The sequence below is a fragment of the Ceratotherium simum genome, chromosome 32 (assembly GCF_057802395.1).
Source record: "Ceratotherium simum simum isolate JZ-2026a chromosome 32, ASM5780239v1, whole genome shotgun sequence".
Classification (NCBI taxonomy): domain Eukaryota; kingdom Metazoa; phylum Chordata; class Mammalia; order Perissodactyla; family Rhinocerotidae; genus Ceratotherium; species Ceratotherium simum.
Window position 1 is genome coordinate 13,346,542 of NC_141931.1, and position 17,319 is coordinate 13,363,860.

At 40.0% G+C, this 17,319-nt stretch overlaps 1 protein-coding gene across 1 annotated transcript in view; it reads left to right on the top strand.

The window, feature by feature from the left end:
• Nucleotides 1–17,118, top strand: part of DNAJC1 (DnaJ heat shock protein family (Hsp40) member C1) — a 227,282-nt gene extending 210,164 nt beyond the window's left edge. The window contains exons 10-12 of the mRNA XM_004425444.3: nt 12,229–12,277; nt 13,663–14,123; nt 16,912–17,118. Coding sequence (XP_004425501.3) covers nt 12,229–12,277; nt 13,663–14,123; nt 16,912–16,980 — 579 coding nt within the window. The 3' untranslated portion in view covers nt 16,981–17,118. The remainder of the gene's footprint in view (nt 1–12,228; nt 12,278–13,662; nt 14,124–16,911) is intronic.
• Nucleotides 17,119–17,319: the final 201 nt, after the last annotated feature.

Consider the following 17,319-nt stretch of genomic DNA (forward strand, 5'->3'; position numbering starts at 1 on the left):
TGCCCAATTCTTTGAAGCCTTGCATATCAATAGTGTGACAGTTAATCGCTGACAGATCTCTCTGACACACATTGGGGAAATTAAAGTACAAAGGGCTTGAATCTTTACTAAATTCACCCAGTTGGTGATTGGCAGTAACTCAAGGAAAGGAGTACAGAATTGGCCTTTTTGAGAGGTGAGGACAAACTCCCAAACTGTCACTATGCAAGCCTCTTTTGTATTGCTCTTTCCTTGCTTTAGCCAATATTGATTTAGAAGTAAAAGACTTTTTTAAAACAATAAACAATGCTTGTAAGCATAGTCCTAATTAATTTGAAATCTATAGGCCGAGTATGCAAGGATATAACCAAATTGGAAGCCCCCTTCAGGTGGATAGGACTATATCTTATATGTATACCACTGTTCTCAGTACAGTGATACACTAAGTCAATATTTAATAAATTTTTGGTAATTTAGTTGAATTGAAAGATATTAATAATGTCACATCTAGTAACACAATTTTCATTTGGCTAATATAATTTTCTATTACTTTCATCAGTGTTTTCATTAAAGGAATGCAACCTATTTTAGATTTTTTTTCATTTACTCCACCCTAACCCCTAGGTCCAAGATTTGATCATAGAGCCCCTATTTCATAAGAATTTTAGAGGTAAATTTAGGCATAACTATATTAAGAAGGATTATAAAGTGTTTTTTGCTTAGAATCAGAACATGGTGAACCAAATTTTCCTACAATTCTATAATCCATGTAACTATTAATACACATGTGGATAGAGTGTTACCCAAAGGCCCACCTAAGCCAGTAGCCCACAATATTATTTGCTCAGATACTGAGGAAGAAGAGAAGCCTCACCTGTGTGAGACCTGTGTAGGAATATATGTCTTCTCCGAAGAGGCGGCTAGAGAAATGTCCTGAACATAGCTTGTCGCAAACCTGCATTAAGTCAGACACCATATCTTCTGCAGTTGCACGTGATGTAAAAGCAGAATGAGTAACTGAAAAATTCATTATGGAATATGTGAGAAAAATAACACTGAATATTCAAGACTAAATTGGCACCCATGTTATTGAAGTCATCTAGATCTACACAAGAGAAACAGATTTGGTGATGACCATATCATCTCCAATGTCATCTCTGTTTGCAGATAATATAGTATTATATATAGAAAATCCTAAAGACTCCACCAAAAAAACATTAGAACTAATAGTATTTTAGTAAAGTTGCAGGATACAAAATTAATATACAAAAATCAGTTGTGTTTCTATACACCAACAACCATCAGAAAAAGAAGTTAAGAAAACTTAAGAAAATTGTTAATTCCATTAACAATTGCATCAAAAAGAATAAAATACCAGGAATAAATTTAAGCAAGGAGATAATTATCTGTACACTGAAAACTATAAGACATTGATGAAAGAAATTGAAAAGAACACAAAATAGAAAAACATTCCATGTTCATGGATTAGAAGAATTAATACTGTTAAAATGTCCACACCACCTAAAGCAATCTACAGATTCAGTATATTATCAAAATTCCAATGGCATTTTTCACAGAAATAGAAAAAACAATCCTAAAATTTGTATGAAACCACAAAAGACCCCGAATAGCCAAAGCTGTCTTGAGAAAGAAGAACAAAGCTGGCAACATCACACTTCTGATTGCAAACTATGTTACAAAACTATAGTAATCAAGACAGTATGGTACTGGCATAAAAACAGAAACATAGATCAATGGAACAGAATAGAGAGCCCAAAAATAAACTCATGCATATATGGTCAACAAATTTTTGACAAAACCAAGAATATACAATGGAGAAAGGACAGTCTCTTCGATAAATGGTATTGGGAAAATTGGACAGATACAAGCAAAAGAATGAAACTGAACCCCCTATCTTATACCATACACAAAAATCAACTCAGAGTGGATTAAAGACTTGAATTAAGACCTGAAACCATAAAACTCCTAGAAGAAAGATAGGGGGTAAGCCTCTTGACATCAGTCTTGGCAATGATTTTTTTGATTTGACACCAAAAGCAAAGGCAACAAAAGCAAAAATAAACAAATGGGCCTCCATCAAACTAAAAAGCTTCTGCACAGCAAACTATCAACAAAATGAAAAGGAAACCTATGGAATGGGAGGAAATATTTTCAAGCCACATATCTAATAAGAGATTAATATCCAAAATATACTGAAACCACAGAAACCAAAGCCATGGATAAGAGGGAATTATTGTATACTATATTGAGAATTCTCTATCAGTACAAGGAGTAACTAACCAGGTATTCTCAAACCAACTCATTGATAATAACTTCTCCAGGAGGAGCCCTCCTGGGGTCAGAACAAATATCGAACACTGACCTCAGAAACTATTCCTTCAAAGGAGCCATGACTTGATTTCATTCATTTTAGAGCAATTGATGCCTTGGGGCATTTTGTAAACAATAGAGCATCAGCCAGCACTTAGTGGAGTTTAACAGCTGGGTGTGGTCAGGTAAAGGGGAAGAGAATCCTACAAATACCACTATCATCCCAAGATGACTGGGCATGCACATACTTGCACCTCCCTGAGGAGCAACATCAGAGGCTTAGCACTGTAGGGAGCAGAGGGGCATAGACTTCACTAAAATAATCCAGCCATCCACTAAACAAATAAACATGCAAATAAAAATAACAAGCCTGATTGTAGGGGGCGGGGTGGGGGTGCTGAGGGAGACCAGTAACCAGAATTGCTGCCATATATTATCTGAATGTTCAGTTTTCAGCAAAAATAATGAGCCATAGAAAGAAACAGGAAAAATGACCCATACACTAGAAAAACAGAAGGCAACAGAAACTGCCTACAAGAGTGACCAGATGTCAGATTTAATAGAAAAAGTCTTTGAAGTATAAGTATGTTCACAGAACTAAAGGAAAGCATGATTAAAGAAACAAAGGAAGGGATGATGATAATGTTGCATAATACAGAGAATATCAATAAAGAGATGTAAATTATAAAAAAAAAAAAAAGAACTAAGTGGAACTTCTGCAGTTGTAAAGTACAATAACTGAAATAAAAAGTTTTCACTAGAGAGGCTCCACAGTAGATTTGCACTGGCAGAGGAAAGAATTAGCAAACTTGAAGATAGGTCAAAAGAGTATTCAAGCTGACAAACAGAGAAAAAAATGAATGAAGAAAAATGAACAGAGCCTCAGAGAAATATGAGACACCATTAAGCATACCAACATATGTGTAATGGGAGTACTAGAAGGAGAGAAGAGAAAGGAGAAGAAAAAATATCCAGAGAACAATGGGTGAAAACTTCCCAAATTTATTGAAAAACGCTAACCTAAACATCAGGAAGCTCAGTGAATTCTGAGTAGGATAAACTCAAAGATATCCACAAAAGACACGTCATAATTCAAATGCTGAAAGCCAAGAATGAGGAAACCTTGAAAGCAGCTAGAAAAAATGACTCGTCACTTAGAACGGAACACCCAATATGATTAACAGCTGACTTCTCAGCCGCAACATGGAGGCCAGGAAGCAGTGGAATAACATATTCAGAATGCTGAAAGAAAAACCTGCCAACCAAGAATCCTACATCTAGCAAAGCTATTTTTCAAAAATGAATGCAAAATAAAAACTTCTCAAGATAAAAACTGAAGTTCTTCAGTCTGAAAGCAAGTGATCCCAGATGGTAATTTGAATCCACATGAAAAAAACAAGAGTACCAGAAAAGGTAATTAGGTAACTACAAAAGAAAGTATAAATGCATATTTTTCTCCTCTTAACTGACTTAAAAAGCAATTGTATAAAATAATAGATATGTAATGTTATTGTTGGGCCTATAACATATAGAAGGATAACAATGTTTGCCAATAACAGCACAAAGGAGGTGGATGGGAGAAGAGCTGTATTGAGCTAAATAAACTACTATAGATGATAAAGTAATAATTATAACAATGTACTGTTGGGTTTGTAACATGAATAGATACAATATGTGTAATGATCATACCACAATATTGAGGGAAAGGGAATAATATAGAATGTTTCTATATATCATTGGAATTAAGCTAGTATAAATCTGAAGCTGACTCTCATAAGTTAAGATGTATATGGTAAACCCTAGAGTGACCTCAAAAAACTCAAAAATGTATACTAAAAAAAATCATTAAAGAAATTAAAATGGGGCCAGCCTCAGTGGCCTAGTGGTTAAGTTAGGTGTGTGATCTGCTTCAATGAACCAGGTTCAGTTCCCGGCACAGACCTACACCACTTGTCTGTCAGTGGTGGTGGCTCACATACAAAAAAAAAAAAAAAAAAGAGGAAGCTTGGCAGTGGATGTTAGCTCAGGGTGAATCTTCCTCAGCAAAAAAAAAAAGAAATTAAAATGCTACATTAGAAAATATTCACTTATGCAAAAGAAAGCAATAATGGAGGAATAGAGGAATAAAAAAAGACATGAGACATAAATAAAAGTTAAATGACAGACATAAATCCAACTATATCAATAATAACATTAAATGTAAAAGGATTAATTAACTCAATCAAAAGAGATTGTCAGGATAAAAAATCATGATCCATCTAAATGTGGTCTATAGGAGACACTTTAGATTCAAAGACAGAAATAAAATGAAAATAAAAGAATAGAAAAAGATGTATCATGCAGACAGCAACCATACGAAAGCTAGAGTGGCTATGCGAATATCAGACAAAATAGACTTTAAAAGAAAAAAGTTACAGGAGAGAAAGAGGGACATTTTATAATGATTAAAAGGAAAATATAACAATTATAAACGTATACACCCAATGACAGAGAACCAAAATACATTAAGCAAAAACTGATGTAAAAGAAGAGAGAAATAGACAATACAACGGTATTTGGAAACTTCAATACACCCACTTTCAGTAATGGATAGAACTAGACAGAAGATCAATGAGGAAGACTTGAACGATACAGTAAAACCAGCTAGACCTAACAGACATCTCTAGAACACTTCATCCAACAACAACAAAATGTAAGGTCTTCTCAAGTACACATAAACCATGCTCCAGGATAGACCATATGCTAGTCCATCAAACAAACATCAATAAATCTAAAAGGATAGAAATAATACAAAGTATGTTCTCTGATCCCAAAGAAATTAAATTAGAAATCAGTAGTAGGAAAAAAATGGGAAAGTCAGCAAATATGTCAAAGTTAAACTCCTGAATAACCAATGAGTCAAAGAAATCACAGGGGAATCAAAATTCTTAGATGAATGAAAATGAAAACAGAACACACCAAAACTTAGGGAATGCAGCTAATATAGTTTGTAGAGGGAAATTTATAGCTGTAAATGCCTTTATTAAGAAAGAAGAAAGAGCTCAAATCAATAATCTAACCTTGCATCTTAAGACACAAGAAAAAAGAATAACAAAATTTCAGGCAAGCAGAAGAGAGAAAACAATAAAAAGTAGAGCAGAAATTCATGAAATAGAGACTAGAAAAACAATAGAGAAAAAAATGAATCCAAAAGGTGATTCTTTGAAAATATCAATAAAATTGACATTTAGCTAGACTGACCAAGAGAAAAAAAAAGAAAGGACTCAAATTACTAGAATCAGAAATGAAAAAAAGGGTGTTACTACCAACCTTACAGAAATGAAAAAGACTGTAAAAGAATATAATGAACAAGTGTATGCCAAGAAATTAGATATCTATTTTTCTAATAGAGATGAAATGGACAAATTCCTAGAAAGGCATAAACTGCTAAAACTGAATCAAGAAGAAATAGACAATTGAAATAGACCTATAACAACTGAAGAGATTGAATTAGTAATAAAAAAATTTAAAAACCGACCCCCAAAGAAAAGCCCAGGCCCATATGGCTTCAGCACTGAATTCTACCAAACATTTAAAGAAGAGTTAATACCAGTACTTCACAAACTCTTCCAAAAAATATAAGAGGGTGAATACTTCCCAACTCATTTTATAAATAGCCAGTATTACCCTAATACCAAACTAGACTAGGACATGACAAGAAAATAAAACTATAGACTAATATTTTTTATGAATATGGATGCAAAAATCCTCAACAAAATACAGCAAAACAAATCCAGCAACTTAAAATAATTTTTACACCCTGATCAAGTGGGATTTATCTCCAGAATGCAAAGTTGATTCAACATCTGAAAATCAGTTAATGTAAATACATTCTATCAATAAAATAAAAAACAAATATCACAAGATGGTCTCAGTAGAAGCAATTGATAAGATCCAACACCCTTGCATGATAAAAACACTCAACAAAACAGGAATAAAAGGAAAGTGCCTCGACCTAATAAAGAGCATCTACTGAAAACACACAGTTAACATCATGCTTACTGGTGAAAGAGGGGATGTTTTCCTGCTAAGATCGGGAACAAGACAAGGATGTCTGCTCTCACCACTTTTATTCAGCATTGCAGTGGAAATTCTCACCAGGGCAATTAGGCAAGAAAAAGAAATAAGATTGAAACGGAAAAAGTAAACTGTCCTTATTTGTAGATGATCTGATTTTATATATACAAAATCCTAAGGAATTCACTAAAAAACCATAGGAACCAATAAATGAGTTCAGCAAGATTGCAGGATACAAATCAATATACAAAAATCAGTTTTATTTTTATGTACCTGCAATGAACAACCTGAAAATGAAATTAAGAAAATAATTTCCTTCACGATAGCATCAAAAAGAATAAAATACTTAAGAATAAATTTAACAAAAGAAGTACAAACTTTACCTCTGAAAACTACAAAATGTTGTTGAAAGAAATTGAAGAAGATCAAAATAAATGGAAAACTAACCTCTCTTCATGGATCAGAAGACTTAACATTGTCAAGATGGCAATATTCTTAATGTAAGAGAGCAAAACTAAAAAACTGTTAGACGAAAACAGAAGGGTAAATATTCATGACCTTGAATTTCACAAAGAATTCTTAGATATGACACCAAAAGCACAAGCAACCCAAAAAAAAAAAAATTAGGTAAATTGGAACTCATCAAAATTAAAAGCTTTTATGCTTCACAAGGCACCATTAAGAAAGTGAAAAACAACCCACAGAATGAGAGAAAATATTTGCAAATCATTTATCTGATAAAGGACTTGTATCCAGAATATATAAAGAACTCTTACAACTCAATAATAAAAAGAGAAATCACCCAAATAAAAAATGGACAAAGGATCTGAATAGACATTTCTCCAAAGAAGATATACATATGGCCAATAAACAAATGAAAAAATGCTCAATGTTATTAGTCATTAGGGAAATGCAAATCAAAACCACAAGATACTATTTCGCACCCACTAGGATGGATAAAATAAAAAAGTTGGATAGTGAGTGTTAGCAAAGATGGGGAGAAATCAGAAGCCTCATATACTGCTGGTGTGAATGTAAAATGGTGCAGCCATGTTGGAAAACAGTCTGGCAGTTCCTCAAAAAGTTAGCAAGTTACCATGTAACTCAGCAATTCCATTGCTAGGTATATACCCAAGATAAATGAACACATATGCCCACGCAACAACTTAGACACAAATGTTTATAGCAACGTTATTCATACTAGCCAAAAGATGGAAACAACACAAATGTTTATCAACTGCTGAATGGATAAACAAAATGTGGTATATCCGTACAATGGACTATTACTCAGAAATAAAAAGGAATGAAGTACTGGTATGTATTACAACTTGGATAAGCCTGAAAAGCATTACCCTAAGTGAAAGAAGCCAGCCACAAAAATCCATATGTGATTCCATTCATATGAAAGTCCAGAATAGGGAAATCTAGTGATACAGAAGGTAAGTTCATGGTTGCTTATTGTTTTATGGAGGATGGAGTAGGGTGGGGTGGATGGAGGATGATAGCTAAAGGGTATGGGGTTTCTTTTTGAAGTGATGAAAATACTCTAAAGTTGGCCATGATGATGGTTGCACATATCTGAATATACTAAAAAGCATTGAATTGTACACTTTAAGTGGATGAATTGTATGGTATGTGAATTATATCTCATTTAAGCTGTTTTAAAAAAAAAAAAGAACAAGGGAGATCTTCATGTACTCTTCTGGAATAATCTCCCAAATATTTTGTTAAATAAGAAAACAAGGTGCAGGAGAAAAAAGAAAGGAATTATTCCATATCCTATATGTGGTGGTGGTTACATGAATGTATAAATGTTTTAAAATTCATAGAACTGTACAACAAAGGTGAAAAAGGTAATTTTATTGTATGATAATGTAAAAAACTAAAATCTTAAAAAATACAATAGAGGGCCGGCCCCGTGGCTTAGCGGTTAAGTGCGTGCACTCCGATGCTGGCGACCTGGGTTCTGATCCCGGGCGCGTACTGACGCACCGCTTCTCCGGCCATGCTGAGGCCACGTCCCACATACAGCAACTAGAAGGATGTGCAACTATGACATACAACTATCTACTGGGGCTTTGGGGGGAAAAAAATGTAAATTAAAAAAAAAAATACAATAGAAATTGAGGGCTGGCCCCAGGGCCTAGTGGTTAAGTTCGGCTCGCTCCACTTGGGCAGCCCAGGTTCAGTTCCCGGGCGTGGACGTATGCCACTCGTCTGTCAGTGACCATACTGTGACAGTGGCTCACATACAAAATAGAGGAAGATTGGCAACAGATGTTAGCTCAGGGTGAATATTCCTCAGCAAGAAAAAAGAAAAGAAACTGAGAAAGAAGAGGGATTAATTGTCACCAGAGTTGGCAGTCCTGGTGGCGAACATCAGGAAGATCTTTAAGAAGAAACTCATGCTTGAGAGTACCTTGAAGCCAGACAGATATTTAAGGAGAAGTTTGATGAAGAAAGGAAATCATTTCAGACAATGTTATCGATGGGCAAACGTACAGTGTAGAGATTTCTGACTATCTGGAGGAGCATTAACTGTTTAGTTCTGCTGAAAGAAAGGATATACATACAGGAAAGAGAATAGATGAGATTGTAGATTTCCCTGCATGTCAGGTTAAGAATTGAACACCTGATTATACAGTCAGTGATGAGCTATCAAACATGTTTGATCAGAACACTGCCTTGGGGATATTATTCTATAAGAACTATTAGTAAGTTGGAGACCGGTTAGAAGCTGTTATCTTAGTTCGGTCACTAACACAGGTGGTAGAGATCTGAGAGAGAAGGGAACAGATGGGATTGATTTGTGAAGAATGTGGCAGCTGGTTGGGAAGGGAGAGAAAAGTCCAAAAATTGACTCTCAGGTTTTGAGCCCAGGTGACTGGGATGATAGTAATAACAAAAAGAAGGAAAAGCAGAGATGTTGATGAGTTTAGTTTGGATTTGTTTAGTTTGAGGAGCTAGGAGACCTCTAAATAAGAGATCTAGTGGCAGTCAGAGAGGGAAACCACGCAGTATAGCAGAATTGGATTCAAAATATATCATAGTGATTGAGAGCAAAGATTTTAGAGCCCAACTCGCCTGGGTCCAGCTACTCACTTGCCTTTTAATCTTGGACGTGTTATTTATTCTCTCTGGGCCTCAGATTCTGTAAAGTGGGGATGATAATTTTATATACACCTAATATGGCTGTTGTGAGGAATATATATACACACACACATTTTATTTAGAACAATGCCTGGTACATAGAAAGCTTATTCTTATATAGATGAAGTCCTTTTCAGATCTGATGATGCACTGTTGTTATATGGTCAGTTTCTGTGAGACTGGCATTCCTAGGTAGAGATGAAGGCCGGAGACACAGGTTAATCGTTTCTTTTCTAAGGTATTATTGAACAGATGGTATGAGATACCAAAGGAAAAAATGGAAAGAAAATGTGAATGGCAAGGACAGAATGTTGAGGAACATTACATTAGGGAGCAAGGGGCAGGAGTATACAGGAGGGGCCAGTGAAGGAACATTCAGAGAAAGAGAAGGAAAACTAGGAGATACTGTCATGAAAGCCAAGTGGAATGGAAAACAACTCAAGGGAAGATAGTCTTTTCGAGTAGAGACCACTTGAGCTCAGTTTGAAGGTTTATGGGACGCATCTGATGGACAGGGAGAAGCTGAATATGAAAGCAAAAGAAATTAATTGATGGAGCATAGTTTTGAGAGGATTCAAGAGGAAGGAAGATAATTTCCTTCTTTGAATTGGGACAGAAGATGGGAAGGATATATGGTGATGCAATCAAAATTTGAGTTGGGATTTTGGGGGAAAGTTGGAAGTCAAGGAAGCTCATGTTGGATAAATTCAATTTTTTTTCCCATAAAATAAAAAGCAAGGTCATCTGGAGAGAAAGAAAGGTAGGGAATAAAATTGAAGAGTGTTTCTAAGCAGCTTTAAACGTTTTCTCTAATTCTGCCCTTTGCATGAATGGAAAACAAATGAACCATGTCACTTATAATAGGTAATATTTACTGAGCCTTTAATATCTGCTAAGTATCATGCTAAGAGCTTATTTCAAACTTAAAACATCCCTAACAGGCAAATGGTATTAGTAGTATTATCCACATATTACAGAGGGTAAGGCATGAGACAGAGAAAGGATTGGAAATTGCTCAACGTTACCCAGCTAATAAGAGGTAAAACCAAGACTGAATGCCAGGGCCGGCCCCGTGGCTTAGCGGTTAAGTGCGTGTGCTCCGATGCTAGCGGCCCGGGTTCGGATCCCGGGCGTGCACCGACGCACCGCTTCTCCGGCCATGCTGAGGCTGCGTCCCACATGCAGCAACTCGAAGGATGTGCAACTGTGACATACAACTATCTACTGGGGCTTTGGGGAAAAATTAATAAATAAAAATTTAAAAAAAAAAAAAAATTTAAGACTGAATGCCAGATCTGCCTGAGTTCTTAACAGTCCTGCTTTCTGAGGTTTTACTTTCAGAGTTCATTAAAGCAGTGAAATATTGGTGCAAGAATATACATGGATTAATGGGATAGAATACAGAATATAGAAAAATAGGCCATTTATATGATGGAATGTAATTTTAATAAAGTTGACATTTTAAATAAATGGAGAAAGGATGGCTTGTTTGATAAATGCATTGGGGCAATTAACTATCCATTTTTTAATTTTTAATTAATTTTGATCCCATATTTTTTAAAATATATAATAGAATTCAGAACAATGGTTGTCTATGGCAGGGTAGAGACTGACTTGGGAACTTTTTGGGGTAATAGGAATGTTCTATAACTTGGTCAGAGTGTTGGTTACATGGGTCTTTTTTTTTTTTTTTTTTTTAATTTTATTTTTTCCCCCCAAAGCCCCAGTAGATAGTTGCATGTCATAGCTGCACATCCTTCTAGTTGCTGTATGTGGGACTCGGCCTCAGGATGGACGGAGAAGTGGTGCCTTGATGCGCACCCAGGATCCGAACCCGGGCCACCAGCCTTGCAGAACGCGCACTTAACCACCAAGCCACAGGGCTGGCCCACATGGGTCTTTTTTGACATGTACAGAAATGTCTCGTAGTTCTTGGGTCCAGCTGCCCTACTCCACCAAGAGATTCTTCCTCTAGTGTCAATCTTATGTGCTCTTAGGGTTTCTTTCCAGGATGCAAAGAAAAGAAAGACTTTTATATTATAACATCATTAGCTTAAGAGTAAATTACTCCAGGGCCGGCCCCGTGGCTTAGTGGTTGAGTGCGAGCGCTCCGCTGCTGGCGGCCCGGGTTCGGATCCCGGGTGCGCACCAACACACCGCTTCTCTGGCCATGCTGAGGCTGCGTCCCACGTACAGCAACTGGAAGGATGTGCAACTATGGCATACAACTGTCTACTGGGGCTTTGGGGGAAAAAATAAATAAATAAAATTATTTAAAAAAAAAAAGAGTAAATTACTCCACTGTTTATAATATTCATTGGTATAATATTCTGCGGTGAAGAAAGATATTCTCTTTCAGGAAATTCTAACTAAAAAAAATGACCTATTTGTATAATAATTTTGAAAGTAGTATATTTTAAGAGGCAGCCCAGTATGATGGAATGTCGTTGAGCTGGAAGTAACCAGGTGATCTCAGTTCTTATTCTGACTCTGCCACTGATTGGATGGATATTTTGGAGCAAGTCATTTCATCTGCCTGGGCTGCAAATTCCTTGTTGGTTAAATGAATGGGTTGGACTGATGACTGAGGGTCCTTCCAGGTCTAAGATTCAGTAAACCCTGTTTGTTCACACAGACGTATGAAATAGGTCACTTGACCTTCAGTAGATATCTGGAAAGTAAGATTTTCTTTGCTTTTATATTTTGAAATAGGTGACAACCAAAGCCAAGCAAATGAAGGACTCAGTCACCTGCTCCCCAGGTGAGTTGGCACCCACTTCACCCTGTTAATCTAAAGTGGTTTCTTCAAATAAGTCCCTGTTTATAATAATATCTTTAAATACGATGGTGTAGTAATTTTGCCCAGTGGACTCTACTGGTCATCTCTCTGACAGGGGTCGAAATATAGGCACCAAAAGGCCAGTCAAGCCCTGCACAGACAGCAGGTGCTAAGATGTATTTGGTAAGTTTACAGAACTAGAAAACTCTGTTCTCCAGTATTGGGGGTGGGGGACACACACAGGGGAAGGCCAGTCTGCACACCGCACAATGCACTGTATGCAGTTTCCCACACCATCCACCCCGTCATTACACACACGTAGCTATTCCTTCAGAATAGACAACAAGCAGCTTTCCCAAGAATCTGTTTCCCAAAATTGGTTTCCTTTGACACTAACTAGAATTTTGTTAGAGTCTCCATGCTCTTTGCTTGGAACCAGGAAGAAAATGCCTCCCATACCTTCCACCTTAACTTCAATGTGGGTCCCAGAGAAAGCAATGCAGGTGAGCTAGCCAGGGACCAGCAGACCCCAAGATCTCAGAAGTCATCCCCAGGAAGGCTCCACCTTGGGGCTCTGCAGGCTTTAGGAAAGAGGGCATTTCCAGAGGCCTTTTCTCCCAGTAAGCTTATGTGTCTGGGCATGGAGGCAGAAATAGGTAAAGAGATGTTATGTGAAAGAAGCCTGCCTCCAAGACATTCTCCAAAAATATAGTCTTGAAAAGGCAATGTGGTGTAAAGTCATGAACAGACATCATCTTACAAGAGCGTTGGTGGAGGGGGCACAAAGTGTGAAGGGAACAGGAAACGTGTAGTTGAACAGTTCAGGCTATCTCTGAGATGACATCTGTGGCTGGGAGACTGAGTTTGTTTGCCCTTTACTGTCAAACGAGGCATCACAGTGGCTCCAGGAGGAGCTTTGAACAGAGAGCAGACCCCACAGTGTTGGGGGCTCACCTGCAGATGGCGAGCATAGAGTAAGGTTTGGCAGATTGATTCTAGTTATGCTAACGCACTTAACAACAACTCTGGATGTGAAGAACATCCTTCCTTCCCTAAAAAGTACCAGGTTATTCCTTCTCAAGGAGATCTTTGCATTCTTTGATCCCAACTTGATTCTGTAGATACCCACTCTTCCTCAGAGTGCTGGAAAGGGCAGACTTGGAATCAGTCAGAACTGGATTCAAATCCCACCTCTGCTGCTTTCTGAGACTGAATTTGCTCATTTGTAAAATTAGGATGATGATACCTAACTTTCTAGAATAGTGTGAAGGTTAAGTAAAATAATACATACAAAATGCTGAGCACGCTGTCTGCCTGTCACTTGAGCTGATCTTCCCCGTTCATGTGTGATGGGCCCTTTCTCACAGGAATGGTTAGACTCTCTGAACTCAAGTCAACAGCGCAGAGTTGCAGGCCCATCAAGACCCCCGCGGCCTTGCCAGATGACATCATCACCCAGCGAGAAGGTGCAGAGCAGCCCATGGAAGAGGAGGAGGAGGAGGATGAGCAGGAGGAGGAGGACGGTGAGCAGGAGGCAGTGGTCCCAGAGAGCCGGCCACGGCGGCGGAGGCCAGCCAGGCTGCCAGATGCGGGGACGAAGACCGAGCCAGAGGAGAAGTTCAGAGGAAAGAGGCAGAAGGACTTTGATGTAGCAGAACAGAATGAGTCCAGCGATGAGGAGAGCCAGAAAAAAGAGAGAACTCGTGCTGCAGAGGAGCCATGGACTCAGAATCAACAGAAACTTCTGGAATTAGCATTACAGCAATACCCAAAGGGATCTTCTGACCGCTGGGACAAAATAGCCAAATGTGTCCCATCTAAGAGTAAGGTGGGTGAAGCAGGGAGAGAAGGAAGGCTCCACTGGTTTTAGAAATCCACTGGGGTGGCTGCAGCCAGCTCTGCCTGATTTGTCTTCCATCTCGTTCGTGTCCTTCTGTCCACAGCTATCTACATGACCTCCCATTTACCAGTTATCTTCCAGTGTATTTCTCCCGATAGCCTGCGAATCCGTGCCTTTGATTGATTAGTGTAAGTGAGGTCAAGATTCTAAGTTTAGTCATCGTACAGACCGGTTGTGTTTTCTCAGAGAACATCCGTGCATAGAACATAAACTTCACCCACAACAACCCTGCTGACCTTCTGGAGCGTTGGCCCTCCTCAGGTGGCAGGTTGAGAGAAGCACTCACGTCACCAAGCAGGCTCCCCATCTCGGTGGCAGCTCCCTTTCACCCACGTGAGGAGAACGTGGCTCAAAATCACCAGTGCCTCTAGCATTCTAACGGGCCCTCAACCAAGGGGGGGGTGGGAGACGGTGTCACCATGCTCCTCGCCGTGCCATGTCACTTCATCTGGACTCAGCAGTGGCGTCCGGTTGACAGGTGGCCCTGGAGGCCGTGTTTATGTGGAGTCAGAGCCAGAGTGACTGATGTTTAGGATTCAACTTAACCTCTGTAGCCCAGACTGTTTATTCTTCTCTTTTCTGTTAAGTTTCCTGTTTAGAGCTTAGTATCTGCTTAAACACATCTGCAGATAGTTCTCTAATAAGAGCTCAGGGGGGCGGGAGGATGGGGTGTCCCTGTGGAAAGCCACCCCCTCACCCTGCTCCTCGCCTTCTGCTCTGCCGGTCGCAGCTGTGGAGCCTCACAGTGTGATCTTTCCCGACACCCACAGTCTCCGGGGCCTCTCCCTGTGTGGCTGCACTCTGTTTGAGGCACCAGAAACACCAAGAAACCCAGAGAACCAATCTCTGCTGCCCGTCACTCAGTAGCCCCTGGGCACCTCGATGTTCATTTACATTCTTTTTTTTTTTTAATTGAAATTCTATGTTGGAAAATCTAGCTTGTGGCCATGAATGTCCCCGTGTGTACAGGTCTAGTTATCTATAACCTACTTTAAAATGATGAAGTGGAGAATTCCCGGGGAGAAAAATAAACCATTAGCAGTTGATCTATTTGAGAAACACAGATCCTCCCAGCCTCTCCCACTGGTTTGCCAGAGGTAATTATTTTCCCTGAAATTCTTGCATCTGTCAAGACACAGGCATTTACATGTGTGATGAATTGACATTGGCTTCAAAGGAAGGAGCTGGAACTGTGGATTCCTAAGGCTAGCACACCCAGAAACCCATTGCCTTGGGGCTTGGAAACCTTCCTGTTTCCACCAGAAACGAGCAGCCCTTTGATTGTCCTGCAGGTGTCCCATTAAGCCCTGGCGTCAGAGCCAGGTCCGGGAGGGCGCCGGCTGGTCGCCCGCTAGGGAGTGACTTCCTGGAAGTGGCCTGTGAGCGCCGGGAACTCTGGGCCTGAGGAGAGCCTTTGCCTGAGGCGCATGCCCAGCTGGGCTCACTGGCAGGCCTGCTGGTCACCGCTCAGGGGCCACACTGTCCTGCAGGTGAGGGCCTGGGCTGGCTGTTGGGTGTCATGGGCTAGGCTGCACCAACGGGCAGCGTAGCTACTGAGAAAGGCTGAGATTTGTAAGGACCCTAGGAAAGTACTCTTTGGGGATGCAGAAAAGGCACTTACTAGACGATATTCTTGGGCCAGCCCTGTGGCCTAGTGGTTAAGTTCAGTGCATTCCACTTCAGTGGCCCGGGTTCGCAGGTTTGGATCCCGAGTGCGGACCTACACCACTCATCAGCCACACTGTGGCAGTGTACCACATACAAAATAGAGGAAGATGGGCACAGATGTTAGCTCAGGGAGAATCTTCCTCAGCAAAAAAAAAAAAAAAGAGAGAGAGAGATACTCTCCTAACACTACTAAGCCAAAATCCTAGGAAGAGAATGAACATCCATTCTCTGTCCCAGGCGGCTGATAAAGTCGTCTGCTCTGGAGCAGAAGTTGGTGTGCTCTGGACTTTAAGTTAGTGAAGGCGTTCATAGTGCCATTGGGGCAGGTGTTTTTTGAACAGAAACAGAAATGGATTCTGGAAAGTACCATGTGGTAAACATGGGAGTGATGAGGCCCCTCCCCAGCATCACCCCATCTCTGCTTCAGTCACGAGTCCCCACCCCAAGGAGTGACAGTGTCTACAGGCTGCTGGGATCTGAAGCTAGTCGTCATCTAGCCTGACGGGCTGGAAGATTGAGGTGGGGCTGGGATGAGCAGGAGGAAGAGTTCCAGCACACGCCTTGCCGGTGTCCTGTGGGGCTGGGCCCTCCCACAGGAGCTCCCAGCAGTCCTTAGGGAGAGGCAGACCCAAATGAGAATAATAGCGTGGATGCCGGGCCGCAAGCTGTTTGGTTTCTCTGAAGTGTCATGTTGTGATGAAATAGTGAAACATTAAAAATGATCATTACAGTTAGCAAGTTGAAAGTCAGACACATGATAACGATAGCAGGCCTCCCAAACAGCTGCCCTGGCCCCATCCCCCAGCCCGGCCCTGCCCCTCGGGCTGGACTTCAGCCGGCCTCGTCCATGCACCTCTCTAGCCTCCTCTGCCCGTGGCCAGCTGGCCTCACCTGAGAAGTTCTAGGCAGTTCTGTGCAGAGCGAGCAGCCATGAGGCCACCTCGTTAACACTGGGCCCAGCCAACAAGCCGGCCCCAGCAGGCTGCCCCCGAAGGCCACACTGACCTGTGGAAGTAACCGTTTCACCTCTCTCTCTCTCTTCCTGCAGGAAGACTGTATCGCTAGATACAAGCTGCTGGTTGAACTGGTCCAAAAGAAAAAACAAGCTAAAAGCTGAATATCCTGGAAGATGATGTTCACCTTCATTTTCCAAAATGATTATTTTAAAAATCTTATGCAGAAATTTGCATTTTGTACCTCAGTATTTCTATACGTCATGTGCCTTAGTAAAAAAATTAAAAAAATTAAAAACAAATGTTGTGTTATGTCGTTTAAACAAATACCGCATGATAGGAGAAAAAAGGATTGGGGTGTTTGACAGATTATTTTCTCTCTCATCACTGCAAAGTGTACTTCCCTGGGGGACAAACAGTAGTGCTTTGCAACAATCAGGCAAATAGAGGATTGGAGGAACTTATGAGCAAACTAATGTGTAAGAATTAAAACTTAATGTGTT